Below are 20,291 nucleotides of genomic sequence, written 5' to 3' on the forward strand. Positions count from 1 at the left end.
TGCAAATGTGTGTATTGTATGATTTATTCTGAAATTAATAAACGAATTAAAAAAAAAAAGTGTGAAACAACTGAAAGTATGTCATATTCTAGGTTCTTCAAAGTAGCCACCTTTTGCTTTGATGACTGCTTTGCACACTCTTGGCATTCTCTTGATGAGCTTCAAGAGGTAGCCACCGGGAATGGTTTTCACTTCACAGGTGTACCCTGTCAGGTTTAATAAATGGGATTTCTTGCCTTATAAATGGGGTTGGGACCATCAGTTGTGTTGTGCAGAAGTCTGGTGGATACACAGCTGATAGTCCTACTGAATAGACTGTTAGAATTTGTATTATGGCAAGAAAACAGCAGCTAAGTAAAGAAAAACGAGTGGCCATCATTTACTTTAAAGGGAAGGTGCCACCAGTTTTTTGTAGTTTGTTTTTTTGTGAAATTAAGCTTAAAATAGTAAATAAAATGTATTAATGCAATGTTTGTACTGTTTGCAAACATTTCTATATGAATAATATTATATATTTTCTTACAAATATATATATTGACCACTAGGGGGAGCATTTTCCGTTTTAGACCTCAAGCAGCTATAGTAAGACTTACTAGCTTTACTGTTAGCTGGAAAATTGGGGCAGTAACTGCTGACATCACCATTTCCCTCCCCTTTTGGGTGGTCTAATATCCCTGGGGCAGAATGAAGGGCAGCATCACAGGGCAGCGCCATTTTGTGTGTGATTGCCCTGTAATCTGCTATCACCAGCAGTTACTGCATCAGAAACACAGCTACAGAGTTTACAAAAAAGCAGAACACAGTGGGCTCAGCAGCATGGTGGACTGGAGGAAAAGTGAAGACATGTGGTGTTTATGTATGGAGCAGCATTATCTGAGCAGAGCTGTCTGTGACTCATCCCTCAGTAAGATAAGAAGGAGATCCAGGTCTGCAGAGAATGGCCAGGCATTGTGGAGGGAGGGGAGAGATACATTGTATGGCAGAGAGAGAGGCAGGCTGTGAATGCAGCTTACCAGAGATCACAGGGTCTGTGTGTGAGGAGGCAGAGACAGAGCAGGAGAAGCACACAGGGAGGGCAGAGTGTGAGAGCAGAGGATGTCTGCCCAGGACCTGCCTGCCTGGAGTACAGAGGAGCATGGAGATAAATCACCCGCACTCCCCATCCTCCGGTTCCAGTGAGTGTTTCTCTCCTGTGATAGAAAGTAAGTGAAGCTCAGCAGATAGCACTGGGCTATAATAAAATGGCGGCCAGTCACACCTACAGCAGTGAGTTGTGCAGCCCACAGAGGCGTGCCCAGCTCACTGCTAAAGCAGCTACAATGTTAGAGATAGGAGATAATAGACCGGCCCTGACCCCATGTCCATGGGGTGCCGTAAAATGACACCGATAGTGTCGTGAACTGCTGTGAAACCAAGATGTCAGCCCCCAGTGCCTTCTTTAAACTCATATTACACACGTAATCTGTTTCACATGCATTTAAAACTTGGTTATAGCAGCATGTTATGCTACATTACAGTGATTTATTAATGATCTACAAACGCGGTACCTTCCCTTTAAGAAATGAAGGTCAGTCAGTCCGAAAAATTGGGAAAACTTTGAAAGTGTCCCCAAGTACAGTGGCAAAACCCATCAAGCACTACAAAGAAACTGGCACACATGAGGACCGCCCCAGGAAAGGAAGACCAAGAGTCACCTCTGCTTCTGAGGATAAGTTTATCCGAGTCGCCATCCTCCGAAATCGCAGGTTAACAGCAGCTCAAATTAGAGACCAGGTCAATGCCACACAGAGTTCTAGCAGCAGACACATCTCTACAACAACTGTTAGAGGAGAACTTGTGCAGCAGGCCTTCATGGTAAAATAGCTGCTAGGAAACCACTGCTAAGCACAGGCAACAAGCAGAAGAGACTTGTTTGGGCTAAAAAAAACTCAAGGAATGGACATGAGACCAGTGGAAATCTGTGCTTTGGTCTGATGAGCCCTAATTTGAGATCTTTGGTTCCAACCACCGTGTCTTTGTGCGAAGCAGAAAAGGTGAAAGGATGGACTCTACATGCCTGGTTCCCACCGTGAAGCATGGAGGAGGAGGTGTGATGGTGTGGGGGTGCTTTGCTGGTGACACTGTTGGGGATTTATTCAAAATTGAAGGCGTACTGAACCAGCATGGCTACCACAGCATCTTGCAGCGGCATGCTATTCCATCCGGTTTGCGTTTAGTTGGACCATCATTTATTTTTCAACAGGACAATGACCCCAAGCACACCTCCAGGCTGTGTCAGGGCTATTTGACTAGGGAGAGTGATGAGGTGCTACGCCAGACCTGGCCTCCACAGAACCCAATCGAGATGATTTGGGGTGAGCTGGACCGCAGAGTGAAGGCAAAAGGGCCAACAAGTGCAAAGCAACTCTGGGAACTCCTTCAAGATTGTTGGAAGACCATGAAGACCATTCCCGGTGACTACCTCTTGAAGCTCATCAAGAGAATGCCAAGAGTGTGCAAAGCAGTCATCAAAGCAAAAGGTGACTACTTTGAAGAACCTAGAATATAATACATAATTTCAGTTGTTTTCACACTTTTATAGGCTACGTTCACATTAGCGTTGCGTCGGGCGCAGCCGCGGCGACGCATGCATCCCTATATTTAACATGGGGGCGCATGGACATGCGTTGTCTTGCGTTTTGTGACGCATGCGTCATTTTTGCCGTAAGCGTCAGGACGCAGAGGACGCAGCAAGTTGCATTTTTTTTGCGTCCAAAATCAAGCCAAAAATGGACGCATGCGTCACAAAACAATGCGTTTTTGCATGCGTTTTGCATGGGTTGTGCGTTGCGTCGCCGATGCAACACACAACAACGCAAATGTGTAGCCTTATTAAGTATATAATTCAAATGTGTTAAATCATAGTTTTGATGCCTTCAGTGTGAATGTACAATTTTCAGTCATGAAAATACAGAAAAATATTTAATGAGGTGTGTCCAAACTTTTGGTCTGTAATTATATATATACATATACACACACACATATATATATAGAACCACAAAGAAAAAGGTGGAAAAATGTCCGCAAGTACAAAGGTAGAAACAACTTTATTAATAAAACTATACACAAAGGTATCAAACAGGGACAAGACAAAATCAGGCAGCAGAGTACATCACCACATAGTTAGCGAGAGCCCACATACTGGGGTGTAGGTAGATCATGAGCGCAAGTGCGCAGCAAAGTATAAGAACATAAAAGCATACTGTAAGCCTTACCCAATCGTATATATGCACCCAGCAAGTGTGGGCTCCCGCACTCCCCCAAGTGTGGGCTCACACACACATATATACATATATTTACATACATACACACACATATATTATATATTTATACATACATACACAAGATGGTGGCCCGATTCTAACGCATCGGGTATTCTAGAATATGCATGTCCACGTAGTGTATTGCACAGCCACGTAGTATATTGCCCAACCACGTAGTAAATTGCCCAACCACGTAGTAAATTGCCCAACCACGTAGTAAATTGCCCAACCACGTTGTATATTGCCCAGCCACGTATTAACAGGTTAAAAAAAGACTTAAAATAAAAAATAAACATATACTTACCTTCCGAGGGCCCCTGGCGCTTGTGTGTGCGGTGCACGCAGCAGCTTCCGGTCCCAGGGTTTGTATGAGCGCAGGACCTGTGATGACGTCGCGGTCACATGACTGTGATGTCATGGCAGGTCCTTCTCGCATAGCATCTTTGGCACCGGAACCTGCCGCTTGCACTGCCGAGGAGTGGGCGCACGTCGGAGGGTGAGAATAACGTTTTTTTTATTATTATTATTTGTAACATTAGATATTTTTTCTATTGTTGCTGCATGCGCAGCATCAATCGTAAAAACTTGGTCACACAGGGTTAATAGCGGCGGTTACAGAGCGAGTTAGGCTTCTTTCACACTAGCGTCGGGCTCGGCCCGTCGCAGTGCGTCGGGCCGAGGTTACCGACGCTAGCGTTGCCTCCGCCGCACAACGGGTGCAGCGGATGCTGCTTTTCAGCGCATCCGCTGCCCCATTGTGAGGTGCGGGGAGGTGGGGGAGGAGTTCCGGCCGCGCATGCGCGGTCAGAAAAGACGGTCCGTCGGCTGCAAAAAATGTTACATGGAACGTTTTTTGCGGCCGACGGTCGGCCGAAACACGGCGCAACCGTCGCGCGACGGTTGCGACGTGTGGCAATCCGTTGCAATGCGTCGCGTAATGTTAGTCAATGGAGAAAAAACGCATCCTGCAAACACTTTTGCAGGATGCGTTTTTTCTGCAAAACGACGCATTGTGACGGATTGCAGTTAACGCTAGTGTGAAAGTAGCCTTACCCGCGGCATAACGCAGTCCGTTACCGCTGGCATTAACCCTGTGTGAGCGGTGACTGGAGGGGAGCATGGAGAAGGCGCTGACTGTAGGGAGTCTGGAGCGGGCGCCGGGCACTGACTGCAGGGGAGTAGGGAGGGACTAATCGGACTGTGGCTGTCGCTGATTGGTCGCGGCAGTCATTACAGGCAGCTGACGAGACCAATCAGCAACTTGCATTTCCATGACAGACAGAGGCCTCGACCAATGAATATCCGAGCCAGACAGAAGGACAGACGGAAGTGACCCGTAGACAATTATATAGTAGATATATATATACACACATATATACAGTATATACCGGTACACACACTTGGGTGTTGGGATCGGATATATGTATCTACTATATGTTCACTGGGGGGTGCACTATAAACAGCCTAGTAGCGAAAGCCATTACTTCGGCCATCAATCGTCAGTCAATTGAGGGACTGTCCTGAGGTTTGGAAGAAGCGAAGTCCCGTTCCAGACTGGTGTGTACAGCATATCAATACTTGTCATGCAGATATTGCCATTGTGAGAATAACCCTTTAAAGCTTTTTAGTGCAATGTTAAGAAGACAGTCAATGAAATTTACAGATCCCTTTATACAAAAACTCATCGAGATAAAGCTAAAGGAGACAGGATTCCCTTCAAGCGGAATGTCTCAGGTATGCGGGGGCTCTGGGATTTCACAAAATGTCAGCGGGGCCCACGCACCACCAAACACCCGCAATTTCACACCTCCAAACATCCCCTCATCCCAGCCTGCGGCCTGCAGCAACGTGCTACTCTTGCCTCCTCCAGCAGCAACCCTGCTCCACCGCGGTCGATAAGGTATATTCGAATTATAAGGCGCACCCCCATTTTCCACCCAAATTTGGGGGAATGAAGTGCACCTTCTAATCCCAAAAATACCGTAAGTTTAACTCACTAGATGTAAATATGTAGAAGCCATAATGGCTAATATTTATTTGGTGAGAATTATGTCAAATTGATTAAATCTGAAGTACTTGACGTTATCTGAAGAAGCACACATTTTTGTTACTGGTTTGAGTCTCTTTGAATCCCACCTAGGCCTTCAGAAGTACAACAGAAGGCCTAGGTGTACAGTAATATTAATGAAATAGCTCTGTTCATTCTGTTGAAGTCTATTCAGCAAAGCTAAAAAGTAAGGTTCAGAAAGTCTCAACCTAGTTTGTTTGCAACAGTGAGGATTTGGAATATATGTGAACAGTCAATGAACCCCTTTTCGACGTTGGGTGTAAAAATATACCCACGTCAGAATCCCTACCTTTGATGTGGGCTCTGGCGCTGAGCACACATCTTTTCCAGCACATGTCAGCTGTTCTAAACAGCTGACATGTGCCTCTAACAGATGAGGGTGGAATTGCAATCCACCTGCGGTTGTTAACCTGTTAAATGCCGCAGTCAATCTCTGACAGCGGCATTTAACTTGTGCTTACCGGAAGTGTGCCGGAAATCCCGCCCATCGGTGACCCAGTGTCATGTTCGCAGGTCACCGATGGGTTGGCATTACAACCAGAGGTTTCCAGCAGACCTCTATGGTTGTCATAGCTGGATTGCTATGAGCGCTGCCCGGTGGTCGGCCCTCATAGCTAGTGAGCATTTGTGCTACACATAGGCGATCTGATCATCGCCTGTGTGTGGCACAAGCAGTCAGACAACTGCAGATTATAGTCTCCCATGGCGATTATTGAAGAATACAAAAAAAGAAGAAAAAAAAAGTCCAACATACACACATTTGGTATCACCGCATTCGGAATCGCCCGATCTAACAATATAAAAAAAGAATTAACCCGATCATTAAACTGCTTAATGAGGAAAAAATTCAAAACGCCAGAATTACATTTTTTGATTGCTGCTACATTGCAATAAAATGCAATAACGGGCGATCAAAAGATCGTATCTGCACCAAAATGGTATAAATAAAAAGGTCAGATCGGTGCGCAAAAAATAAGCCCTCACTCAAATCACGAAAAATGGAGATGCTACAGGTCTCGGAAAATGGCGCCATTTTTTTTAAACCAAAGTTTGGATTTTTTTTCACCACTTAAATAAAAAAAACAACCTATACATGTTTGGTGTCTATGAACTCGTAATGACCTGGAGAATCATGATGGCAGGTCAGTTTTAGCATTTAGTGAACATGGTAAAAAAAAACAATAAAAAACAAAACTGTGGAATTGCACTTTTTTGCAATTTCACTGCACTTGGAATTTTTTTTTCCTGTATTCCAATACACTACTTGTTAAAACCAATGATGTCGTTCACAAGTACAACTCGTCCCGCAAAAAACAAGCCCTCACATGCCCATATCTGCGCAAAAACGAAAATAGCTTCTGACGTTAAGGGGTTAAAAAATTAAAATCTAAACCTCTATTAAAAATATTCTTTTAATAAGGCTACTTTCTAATGATACATTCCCTTTCAGCCGCAAATAACTGCATCATGATGAATATACAAGAGCAACTTACATTGGATTCTAATTTTTGGAATAATTCCATTCTTTCCGCTTGTAGCCTGTTAATTTCTGCAGACTGAACAAGGAGCTGAGATTTCAATGTTTCCATTTCCTGCACAGAAATGAAACAAAAATAAACTGCCTCTGATGCCATGTAAAGGATCACTCTTTACAACAATTTACACATTTGTTTCATTAGTTTTGTTTTTTTTTTAATGAGTGTGCATGGGTGTTACATGTATGTGGAAGATCTGCAGATGATTTTGTGATCAAACTATGTGGTGAGCTGATGCCACTTCTTGTTAGTAGGACGTACCTTGTGGAGCTCGCTGACTTGCTCCGATACCCCAATGCTTTGCTCTGCCTGACCGCCGGCATGACTGTACTTCTGTAGACAAAACCACAGAAAAGCAATTAAAATGTGCAAGACGCATTTGCCTTCATGAAGATCACAAGTAGATTTTGGCCAGACCACTACCCAATATTAGATTGATGAATCAGTGTTTTGTCTATATTATTAGTAAGATATTTTGTACACTCTAGCCCATGATTACTGTATAGCCAAGAAAATCTTACCAAGTTTTCTAGAAGAACATTTTTTTCAGAAAGCTCCCCTTGTAATAACTCATGCCGTTTCGTCAATTCTTCAATTTCCTCTTTTAACCGGCTGACTTCTTCCGACTGGAACCCGTTCATCTGTACATTGCTGTTATGTGAATTGTGGTGCTGGCTATCCTTTCCTATTTACAGATTATGGTCACCAACAAAAAGGAGAGAATGAATGTAGTACAAAACCAAAAAGCAATATGCAAGGAGAATGATGCGAGATTGACCGCACCAGTATGGCTTTATTCAGATGGGGAAGCAAAGATCCTCTAAACATTTCCTGAAGAAAGGACGATGGGAATACTACCTAGCTGCACCTTGAGGAGATTGTACTGATCTTTGTGCTGCTGAATTTGGGCAAGCTGTTGGGAGATCGTAGTCTGGAACTGTTCATTTTTAACTTGTAAAGAAGAGACTGTCTGTTTCAGATCTTCCAGTTGTATGTCCTATAGGAGAAAATATTGCAAAGTTAAATATTTCACCCTAAAGGGTTTGGACACTACTTTTTCTTTGTTGATGGCCTATCGTTACGACAGGCCATTAAATTATCCTGAAAACATTTACAGCATATCCTGCATTGTACTAATGTACACAATTTATTACATATTTTAGGAGTCAAGAGTTGGTCCACCTTATACCAACTTCATGACGCTGACCAGGCGCCGGGAAAGGTCAGAGAGGCCCGGCGCCTGCGCACTGCAGTACTTTGCTCTGCCCTCAACAGGGCAAATCAGTACACCTGCGCAGGAGCCGCAGCGTGAAGAAGAGGACGTCATCGTAAGAAGGTGGGAGGCGCCGGACCGGACCGCGACGCCCATTGGATCGGACCGCCCCCCCAGGTGAGTCTAATCTAACCTCTTTTTCTCATCTCTCAGGATATATCGGGGGCTTATCTACAGCATTACAGAATGCATTACAGAATGCTGTAGATAAGCCCCTGATGACGGTGGGCTTACCTCACCATCGATTTTGGGGGTGACAGGTTCCCTTTAAGTCATAAACAACCCAGTGCAAATATAACAAATGCCAGTTACCAAAACAACCACATATTAGTTTTCACTTATCTATGGAAAGTTACAAAATTGCAGTGAGCTGTTTGGTTCTATTTGTCATTTGTACCATTATTTCATTCAGTGGAATGGAACACCTGAAGAAGTGCTGTACTTTAGGTACCATTTATTTTTCCTTATTGCCGTTTACCTGCTCTCGGATGACACTTTTGTAGTGAGATATAATGTTATCGTGCTGCTCAAGGGATTTCTTCACTTCTTCTTCCTTCTTGTCTTCTTCACTAGATTTGTAGATAGCTTTAATAATGACCACTGGAGCCAAGAAGATTGGAACAGTTACTAGCTAATATTTCCTTAGCATAGTAATATGCACAAATAAATCAACATATACATACATGCTATCAGAATATTAATAGGGACTAGCTGGTACATTGCAGCGCATTACAGAAATATTGAGGACTTACTTATAGGACTTACATGGTTGTCTGGGTTTGGTCTTCATGTCATTGGTGTTTGTAAGAGTGTCAGATATATACTTGATGTCCATTGCCTGCCTCACGTTGCCACCTGTCACATAGGCACTTTACCACTCATCTAACAATCATCATCACCAGCTGAAGTCTGCTTTAACCATAAACATAATGCTGCGTATAGACCAGCATTTTCTGTTATTTCTCTATGTGAATGTAAATGTAGTTAAAGTGCTTCTGTAGTGAAGAGGGAAGACTTCCCAATGCGCTTAGACACCGTATGTTTGAGAAATCTCTCTCTTTAAAAGGAATCTGACACCAGGTTTTTGCCACCCAGATTCCAGCGATGAATCACTTAGATTACTGGGTGCAGCAATTGTGACACAATCAGAGCTTTTAGATGTAGCAGAGCTCAGAAAGCAGTAAGATGATAATTCAATGGTAGGGGCTAAGATGGACCAAGATGCACACGGGGACCAGTCCAGTGATGATAATGTCCTGCTGATAAAACACATTGTATTGAAACAACAGCACATAGCCCAATACGTGACACATCGCTGAAATCAGTGTCTCAACGCCGCCCTCAGACTATACAGCAAAAGGCTGCTGACAAATTTCCTTTAAACTTTGGCCATGCTTCACATCTCTCCTTCACATTATCTGGCATGTCACAGATACCGTGGAGATGCGGCCCAGTCACGGTCCCTGTCTACATTCACATTTCACCTTCCTCCTATTCCTCCCTTCCATCTCACATTGAAGTCAGAGAAAAGCTGCCTGTTAGCCTCGGTGCCTCTGTGGCTATGATTCCAGGAATTAGCCAGCAAGTTTTCCTCTCCAGAGTTAGGCTAGTTTCACATTTGCGTCTGTGTGCGCAGCGTATCATCCGCGACTGCAAACGCATGCAAAAACGCATGATAAGGCAGCGTTTATCCACACCAGCTTAAGCATAACGGCAAAAAAATGCTTTATATGCGCATGCGTTCGATATTTCCATGAGGGCATGTCTCAATGGGCGTGTCTAAATAAGTTCCTGGACATACGCAGTCCAAAGTATGCAAGCACATCGAACGCATGCATTCCCATAGACATTAATGCGGTTGTTAACGTCTTCATCCGCATGCCTGCACATATTTGACGGAAATTTGCCGCCTCAAAAAAATGTCAACATGGTGCGTTAGCCGCGCCCTGCGAAAAAACGCATGTGTAAGCAAACGCGGGCGAATGCATGCACCATGCATGTTAAAAGATAGGAAATCAAGAGGCATGCGGATGTATGCGTCAGAAACTCTGCGGACACAACCGCAAATGTGAAACCAGCCTTAGACTACTTGCCCATTCCTCCTAAGGAAAGGTTTTCATTTTATTTCGGCAGTAACTTTTTCTTTCTTTAGATCTGAAGTTAGCTAGCCAAGTCGCTCAGCCAGGAGGTAATAAGAGGCTGCAGGTGTTTTTTAGGTCCCAAGACCGCCACTAATTATAGATCTACCATAGCAGCAAGTTGACAAAGTGTCCTTCTATATTCTAGCCAATGCAGCATAAGAAAAAAAAGAGATGGAAAACAAAACGTGAATATTTATCCATAAGTTTATTGCACTCTAGTAGAGTCATGGGGTAGAAAGAAGCAGCAAACCGAATACAATAGTCCTTGATAAGCCAATAGTATAACCGATTGGTATGTACAAGCCCCACATATGGATGCAAGCAAGCTAAGGATGAAATGAGCCCTTGACAAAGGCAGACGCCGAAACGCGCGTCAGGGTGGACGCATCCAGGGACAGTTGTGTCTACCAACTTACAGGTAAATGTCATTTCATGCATCTCTATCCTTAGCTTGCTTGTATCCATTTATTGGGCTTGTACATACTACTCGGCTATCCTGTATATTAACTAGCCCATAGACTTATATGCATATGCACTTTATGTAGTATATCTACCTTATGCGCCTGCAGCTTATTTAGGGCATCTATTTACCTGTACTACAATACACATAAAAAGGACAATCTGAGGCCATAAACGGGTGATCACCACACAATAATTGAAATAAAAAAGATTTTTATTGAGTGCAAAAACATGTAAAAAAAAAAAAACATTAAAAACATTTAAAAGTCACACACGTGACTAAATAACAATACTAAATCCCATGATAAGAAAACACCAATGCCACCATGCCACTCATGAAAACAAACTACGGTATATAGGTCAATGAATGCAGGATACAAACAGCACTCCATATCAGTATCAAATCTCTATTACGGATGAAAAAAAAAAAAAAAAAACGCATAAAGGTAGAGAGAAATCACTAGATGTATAGTGTGGCATATTCTACAGATAGCCCAGTATCTTGCCAGATGGTACTCACTAATAAGCAATTCAGGCAGGAAAAGCGAAGGTGTCTGTAGATAGCAGTTATAAACACCTGAAATTCACACCAAAAGAGGCCTTAAAGAAATATATCCCCCTATAAAGGCTGTGAAAATGCCCAAGGGGGCGGAGAGCCTATTCAAGGTATGGTATGAGGACAGTCTTTTGCAAAAAATATGCATAGACCCATAGCATATGGACTGGTCCGAGTATGTTAGGAAAAACACACACAAATAATATACAGACCGGCAGACTCCTCCAAAGAATTGGGCGCCCTAAGACCCCAGGAGACAAGTGGGTCGGTCCATCACTGCAATAGAGAAATCTGCAAAAGGAGCATCATGTAGAGGGGCTATGAGCCCCAGTACACTAAATCTTTGACATCTAATATCCCTTCCAGGCATTTACGCTATTTTGCTATGTTCATGCACTCTATGTAATATATGATCACATGTATTGTGCATTGTCATATAAATTGCAGTCCTATTCAAATGTGTACATAATGGTCACTGGGGCTTACATCCGCTTCTCATCTGGTTACTTTTTCCCCTCCTATCCAAATTTTTAATTCTTATGTAATGAATAAAGTTATACTATTTGTTTACCAGGGGCTCTTGTATTCGGTTTGCACTTTCTTTCTACTTTTATAGCTTCACCAATGGGTCTTTACTTATCCTATATACACATGTGGTGGTGATTCTGATTTTTCCTCACCTTTAGATATACTCATTGTCAGCCACTATTTATTTCCTGCATGTGTTTCTACTTTTGAGATTTCTTGTTTAGAGTCATAGGGGTGGGAGTCGTTGCTTTAAAGTGTCACACTGCCGGGTCCTTCTCTTGGTTTGACTGTTGTCCTACAGGCCCGATACATCACAAGCCATGTGCTATGCTTAATCGGCCAGAATCTTACATACAGTATAAGGGTGGATGCTTACTTCTGTGAGACCCCTTGATTGGGCAGCGCATGCGCAGTGTGGAGCTGGAGTCCGCGCATGTGCATACCGCACTATGGCACCATTTTATTGCAGACACCGTGTCTTCAACAAAATGGCACTGGATATCACTGTATGTGCATGCGCCATTTTATTGAAAACACTGTATAAATGTACCCATAAAAATGCTCGTCACCCAGGTGTAGAACAGGTTCAATAGCTAGTCTAGAATGACCTCATTGTCAGCCTGTTATTTTCCCAGATAACATGTTAATGGCAGTTTGTGGACCTAAAACCAACTGACAGGTTCCTTAGGCTTCTTTCACACTAGCGTCGGAATCTCCCCGTCGCAATGCGTCGGGCAGAGATTCCGACGCTAGCGTTTAACGCACTGCACAACGGAGGCAGCGGATGCATTTCTCCGGCGCATCCGCTGCCCCATTGTGAGGTGCGGGGAGGTGGGGGCGGAGTTCCGGCCGCGCATGCGTAGTCAGAAAAAGCGGTCCGTCAGGAGCAAAAAACGTTACATGTAGCGTTTTTTGCTCCCGACGGTCCGCCAAAGCACGACGCATCCGTCGCACGACGGATGCGACGTGTGGCAATCCGTCGTCAATACAAGTCTATGGGGAAAAAACGCATCCTGCAAGCACTTTTGCAGGATGCGTTTTTTCTGCAAAACGACGCATTGTGACGGACTGCAGTTAACGCTAGTGTGAAAGTAGCCTTATACATCGCACACTCCTCTGATTTGGAAATACAGTGTACCGTTCGCACATGAGGAAAACTTGGTGAGGCAACATAAAGAAGATAATTTTCCATTCTAGATTACAAACTTGATTTTCACAACGGATCACTGAGGGGATGGTGTAACAAATATTCTACATGGCATAATCTAAGATGGATAGGAGTCTTACCCTCCAATTCCTTCACTAATTTGGTGAACTCGTGATCAAACATCATGTAGTCAGGAGTGTGGAAAATCGGTTGAGGTTTCTGAGCAGCCTTTGAATAAAATTCATGCTTTGTGATAAAGCCGAGCTTTTCGGTGAAGATTTCCTTCCCTATTCTCTTCTCTATTAACTGCTTCAACTTCTCTCTGGAGAAGAAAAAAAACCAGTTGATTACAGTTAAAGGGATTCTCCAGGCCTCCAATACTAACGGCTTAGGGTTTGCATAGTATATACAAAAAAAGGTAGCACTCTATCGTGCCAAAGCACGTCAAATATGAAATACATGAAATATGAATAGCAAAATGGCTTTTTGAAAATAAGGACAAATATTTGAGAGACGCTTTGCACAGAATTTGGCCAAATAGTGTGAACCCATCAACCATCGTCAAGGTGGTCTCATTAATCTGATGGGTCCCAGACCTCCCTGTCCAAATGTGAACACTTACCGAAGGCCAATGTCTGTATGCCTGGGTGAATGTGGACACCTCGGTCAGCAAAGCCTACATATGGGTTGGCCGGAACCAAGTGTGAATAGATGTAATTAAAAACCAGATGGTGAAGGGAGGAGTGCTCAGTCAATAAGCTAACATAGAAATGACAGAAAAACGACACATCCAAACTAGTGTGAATAGGTGCATACCAGGAAGAAAGAATGCAACCTTTTGTTGTATATTATATATGGAGGTAGCTGCTCCTGGTATGCACCTATTCACACTAGTTTGGATGTGTCGTTTTTCTGTCATTTCTATGTTAGCTTATTGACTGAGCACTCCTCCCTTCACCATCTGGTTTTTAATTACATCTATTCACACTTGGTTCCGGCCAACCCATATGTAGGCTTTACTGACAGAGGTGTCCACATTCACCCAAGCATACAGACATTAGCCTTCGGTAAGTGTTCACATTTGGACAGAGAAGTGAGGGATTTTTTTCTTTTCTTTTGCTAACTGGGACCCATCAGATTAATGAGACCACCTTGACGATGGTTGATGGGCTCACACTATTTGGCCAAATTCTGTGCAAAGCATCTCACAAATATTTTTCCTAATGTTCAAAAAGCCATTTTGCTATTCATATTTCATTTATTTCATATTCGACGTGCTTTGGCACGAAAGAGTGCAACCTTTTTTTGTATATTGTATATGGAGGTAGCTGCTCCTGGTATGCACCTATTCACACTAGTCTGGATGTGCCAGTCGTTTTTCTGTCATTTTATGGTTTGCATAGGTCATCACTATCAGATGGATGAGGGTCCGACACTTGGCACCACCAATGATCAGCTGTAAGCTGGATGTAAATGGTGAACAGAGCTGGTGCAGTAAATAAAAGCAGAGCTTCTGGACCCAATTCACTTTCATTGTAGCTGAGCCGCGGGAGCAGTGAATGGCCATTTCACTGTGAATGCAGCTGCAGTGTTCACAGTCTACGTCTGGTCACTGGTGGCGCGGGGTGTTAAACCGCAACCAACCCAATATTCAAGACCTATCTCTGAAAAAATTCAAAAATGTTAACACATTTCCATTATGCATCAGGACACTTCACAAATATTTGCCTTTGTCAGAACCTTGTAACTAAAGTCCAAGGGGCCATAAAAATAATCTCGTTTGGAAAACAGACAGACACAGATTTCCTATGATGCAACATTCCTGAGATTATCCCTGTACTATGAAATCATTTTGTGCATTATTCCTAAAGTGAATACAAGAAAGCTGATAGCTAAATTCAAGGTCAAAAAACTTAATCAGAAAAAAAACAAAAAACCTTGTAAACCTTTGGTAACCTGGATAAAAATCCACCTTTAAAAGGAACCTGTCACCCCGAAAATCGCGGGTGAGGTAATCCCACCGGCATCAGGGGCTTATCTGCAGCATTCTGTAATGCTGTAGATATGCCCCCGATGTTACCTGAAAAAGGAGAAAAAGACGTTAGATTATACTCACCCAGGGGCGGTCCCGCTGCTGGTCAGGTCGGATGGGCGTCTCTGGTCCGCTGCGGCGCCTCCCATCTTCATTTCAAGACGTCCTCTTCTGATCTTCAGCCACGGCTCCGGCGCAGGCGTACTTTGCTCTGCCCTGTTGAGGGCAGACAAAGTACTGCAGTGCGCAGGCGCCGGGCCTCTGACCTTTCCGGCGCCTGCGCACTGCAGTACTATCCTCTGTCCTCAAGAGGGCAGAGCAAAGTACGCCTGCGCCGGAGCCGTGGCTGAAGATCAGAAGAGGACGTCATGGAAAGAAGATAGGAGGCGCCGCAGCGGACCAGAGACACCCATCCAACCTGACCAGCAGCGGACCGCCCCTGGGTGAGTATAATATAACGTCTTTTTCTCCTTTTTCAGGTAACATCGGGGGCTTATCTACAGCATTACAGAATGCTGCAGATAAGCCCCTGATGCCGGTGGGATTACCTCACCCGCGATTTTCGGGGTGACAGGTTCCCTTTAATTATCATTTTAAAACCATGTAACAGCCACAAACATCAAAACACAAACCAATCTAGATAATCCCTACCACATCAACCTAATAAATCCTACCTTTCAGCGGAGGTTGGCAAACAAAGTGCAGAAATTGCTCGTGAATAAATTTTATTCACGAGCACTTTCTGCACTTTGTTTTTGTCCGTATCTTTCACCCTGCCACAATCTACCCTTCAGTCAATATCGGCTTTTATAAATCCCTATCTAATTTTTCGGTCATGCATATCTGATGGTCCAAATGAGACACTAAACTAGGGTGCATGTAGGAGATATAGGGTCAGCCGACGTTGAGCGGGGGCGCCAATCTCGCATATATATATGGGGTGCCAACCTCCGCTGATAGGTAGGATTTATTAGGTTGATGTGGTAGGGATTATCTAGATTGCACGGCTGTGTGTTTTTGTTTGTGTTTTGTTGTTTGTGGCTGTTACATGGTTTTAAAATGATAATTAAAGGTGGATTTTTTATCCAGGTTACCAAAGGTTTACAAGGTTATTTGGTTTCTTTCAGATTATTCCTAAAGTGACATCACTATTTATGTAAATCCAATGTTACAACATTACAGTGTAAATTATCCCTGTACTGTGACATCACTATTTTTAACATTTATGTGCTGTTACATCACAAAGCAGATTATCCCCATATTGTGACATCACTAAGTAGATTATCCATGCACTGTGACATCACTGTGTTTAATACCTCTGTGCTATGACATCAATTAATTAGATTATCCATGTATTGTGACATCACTGTGTGTAATACCTCTGTGCTGTGACATCACTAAGTAGATTATCTATGTACTATGACAACACTGTGTGTAATACCTCTGTGCTGTTGCATCACTAAGTAGATTATCCATGTACTATGACAACACTGTGTGTAATACCTCTGTGCTGTTGCATCACTAAGTAGATTATCCATGTACTGTGACATCACTGTGTGTAATACCTGTGCTGTGACATCACTAAGATTATCCCTATATTGTGACATCAGTGTGTAATACCTCTGTGTTGTGACATCACTAAGTAGATTATCCATGCACTGTGACATCACTGTGTGTAATACCTCTGTGCTGTGACATCACTAAGTAGATTATCCATGTACTATGACAACACTGTGTGTAATACCTCTGTGCTGTTGCATCACTAAGTAGATTATCCATGTACTGTGACATCACTGTGTGTAATACCTGTGCTGTGACATCACTAAGATTATCCCTATATTGTGACATCAGTGTGTAATACCTCTGTGTTGTGACATCACTAAGTAGATTATCCATGCACTGTGACATCACTGTGTGTAATACCTCTGTGCTGTGACATCACTAAGTAGATTATCCATGTACTATGACAACACTGTGTGTAATACCTCTGTGCTGTTGCATCACTAAGTAGATTATCCATGTACTATGACAACACTGTGTGTAATACCTCTGTGCTGTTGCATCACTAAGTAGATTATCCATGTATTGCGACAACACTGTGTGTAATACCTCTGTGCTGTGACATCACTAAGTAGATTATCCATGTATTGCGACAACACTGTGTGTAATACCTCTGTGCTGTGACATCACTAAGTAGATTATCCCTGTGCTGTGACATCGTGTACAAGACCTCTGTGCTGTGACATCAATGTGTGTAAGACCTCTATACTGTGACATTACTCACTTACTTGGTATTGCCTTCAAATGAGTTATCATTATAGTAAATGCAGATTCCTAGAAGCAAAGCACACAAGCCCTGAACAAGCTGCTCCTCTTCTCCAAGATTCTCGGATATCTGCCCTGTGAGCTGTAAGTTCATTAAGGAAAAAAAAAAATCTAAAAAAATACCGTACTTATAACTCAGTAGCTTTTTTTTAGTATTTTAAAATAAAAGGTAAAGATCGAGTTTTAAAATGGATCACGTGGAAAAGGTTTAAATTCAAGATTTGGGTTTGGGAAGGACCATAATAGGGAATTTGACTGTAAGGCACTAACTTCTGTGCACATCCCTAGGTGAATTTTGAGGTCCACATACGCCCATCACTCCCTCTTCCCCCCCCCAATTATTTAGATTATAGACTTAAGGGGCTATTGCAACATAGGAGTGTTTTGCTGCCCAGCCTTCCGACATCCTGTCGTGCGCCCGTCCGACACACGAGGACAGCCGCTAGGCTGAACACGTGCCCGCGATGCCTCTGAAAAATCGGAAGCTCAATGATTGTGACAGCAGGGAAGTCAGCACCTTTACAGAGCGATATCTGGGCTATTGGACATGCACAGCCCCTATTCTACGGGCCTGAATGGGGATGGTAGAGGTAGCTTGGGATGAGAAATACCGCAGAAACGTACGCTCCAGACACCAGGCAGGCTGCATAGGAATATCAATAGGCTGAGAAGCAGATGTGTGGCCACTGCTGCCAGATCAAGGAGATGGTCGGAATCCCTGACAACAAGGTGTTAAACCGCGAAGTGGGTGAAAAAATAATATCAGGAGTACAGAAGACTATGAGGAAATCATTTCAAAGGGCGAGTTGCTCATTTTTGCCATATCTAGCGACACATTGCCATTTTGAATGATGGGAATAACCTTTTAAACAAAGGATATAACTTTGGTATTCTCTTTTCAGTATGGTTATTTCATTGGTATAAAAATGATAACACTTGGACAGGAAATATTCATAATAATAAAGGATACAAAAGGCACATTAGCTGCATTGTGTAGGAAATGTGTAACAGCAATGGGACAGTTGGTTAACCAAGTGCACAGCAGCATTAACAGTCCGACTCTGGTCTGCACCTTACTGCCCTGCAAAAAGGGACAATACACAAGCACTTATGAGATTAGACCACAATGTCACGTGATACGTAGCAGCAAGGCAGACTGACAAGTAGATGGCCGCCCAGCTATTACTAGTGTAGCCACTTATACTGAATAGGATAAAATATAATACTAGACAAACTGATACTGCACATCGACAGAGCAGCGTCTTCTCTTCCGCTCTACTCTGTTGATGGGGCATCTCTATCAATGTCATGCTAATTGACAGCCGGCTCCCAGCTGCCTAACTAGGGAGAGCTGACGGTCAATAATCGAGGCATCTACAGTGATGCACAGTTGACAGAGCAGACCAGAAGAGAAGGTGCTGCTCTGTTGACGAGGGGTTAAATTAATCAAGGAGATCGCTGGCTGAGCCAGCAGAGATAGTCTCTGCACAGAACAAGCAGGTAGTTATCAGTTCTTAGCCCCATACACAAAATAATAGAAGTCATGGAAAACCCCTTTAACTGTCCCAGTCGGTCAAGCTCCTTCATTCACCAGGTCTACAAGGGTATGATGGAGTCAGTCTCGCTGCGAGATGATACTGATTCAAGATGGAAACAGGTTTTAGGCTATGTGCACACGTTGCGGATTAGGCTTAGGAATTTCTGGTGCGGATTCTGTCTCTCCTGGCAGAAAACGCACCTGCGGATTTGTCGCGTTTTTTGTGCGGTTCCACAGCGTTTTTTGTGCGTTTTTGCTGCGGTTTTCTTGCGGATTTGCTGCGTTTTTTACCCCTGCAGTTTTCTATAATGGAATAGGTACAAAAACGCTGCAGATTCGCAAAAAAAGAAGTGACATGCTACTTCTTTTAAACCGCAGTGTGCACAGCATTTTTTTTTCTCATTGATTTACATTGTACTGTAAATTAATTGCGGATCTGCAGCGTTTCTGCACCTAAAAAAACGCTGCGGATCCGCAGAGAATCTGCAACGTGTGCACATACCCTGAATTTGCTGTTGACACGGCAGCCGATTCTGGATTTTAGAACTGCGTCAGTAACCTTTAACCCCTCTTTTTTTGCACTTTTATTTTTTCCACCCCTTGTTCTAAGAGCCATACAGTGTTTTTTTTTTATTTTCCATCGACATATCTATGTGAGAACTTGTTTTTTTGCGGAACGAGTTGTAGTGTCAACTTACACCATTCAGATTACAATTTTTACGGCCTTGTGTGGTAAAAATGACCTGGCACCGTGATTCTCCAGGTCAGTACAATTACTGAGATACCAAACTCACCCAGCTTTTTTGTAGTAATAAAAAACTAATTCTGAAATTTGAAAAAAAATGTTGTTTGTGTCACCATTTTATGACGCCCGGAACTTTTTAATTTTCCTATTGGGGCTTGTGTGAGGGCTTGTTTTCTTAGATTGCAGCGGACATTTTATTGAAATAAATCTGAGATTTTTATTGCCTTAAATTGCACTTTTTTATGAAGTTTATCAACTGGAAAACAGCAATTCGATAGTTCTGATTTTTTTTTTTTCCGGCATTTGACATATACGGTAGTTACATAGGTTGAAAAAAAGACTCCAGTCTATCAAGTTCAACCACTGCTTTAAACAATGAACATTTTGATAGATCAGACTTCTTTAGATATTTACTTTTTCATTTCTTTATTTTTGAAAGAGGAAATTTGGGGTGATTTCAACTGAAGTAACCCATAGATGGCTTCACCGGAGTCTTATGGGAGCCAAGGTGTGCACCAGCATGGCACAATTTGAATGCCGCTGTCAGCGATTGACAGCAGCATTTAAATTGTTAAACTGCAGCAATTGGAGCCAACTCAGGTCGCTGCAGTTACAGGAAACTACAGTTCTAATGGGGTCATGT

General features: G+C 43.0%; 1 protein-coding gene across 5 annotated transcripts in view; it reads right to left on the bottom strand.

Moving 5' to 3' along the window:
• The window catches only part of USO1 (USO1 vesicle transport factor), a 189,544-nt gene that overhangs the window by 57,658 nt on the left and 111,595 nt on the right, over positions 1 to 20,291 (bottom strand). For all 5 annotated transcript variants that reach the window (XM_069743466.1, XM_069743471.1, XM_069743464.1 and 2 more), the window contains 8 exons: positions 18,337 to 18,447; positions 17,330 to 17,448; positions 13,150 to 13,331; positions 8,657 to 8,778; positions 7,764 to 7,902; positions 7,427 to 7,590; positions 7,167 to 7,238; positions 6,864 to 6,962 (listed from right to left, as the gene is read on the bottom strand). In XM_069743466.1, coding sequence (XP_069599567.1) covers positions 6,864 to 6,962; positions 7,167 to 7,238; positions 7,427 to 7,590; positions 7,764 to 7,902; positions 8,657 to 8,778; positions 13,150 to 13,331; positions 17,330 to 17,448; positions 18,337 to 18,447 — 1,008 coding nt within the window. The remainder of the gene's footprint in view (positions 1 to 6,863; positions 6,963 to 7,166; positions 7,239 to 7,426; positions 7,591 to 7,763; positions 7,903 to 8,656; positions 8,779 to 13,149; positions 13,332 to 17,329; positions 17,449 to 18,336; positions 18,448 to 20,291) is intronic.

Source organism: Ranitomeya imitator, chromosome 1 (genome assembly GCF_032444005.1).
Source record: "Ranitomeya imitator isolate aRanImi1 chromosome 1, aRanImi1.pri, whole genome shotgun sequence".
In the NCBI taxonomy this organism is placed as follows: domain Eukaryota; kingdom Metazoa; phylum Chordata; class Amphibia; order Anura; family Dendrobatidae; genus Ranitomeya; species Ranitomeya imitator.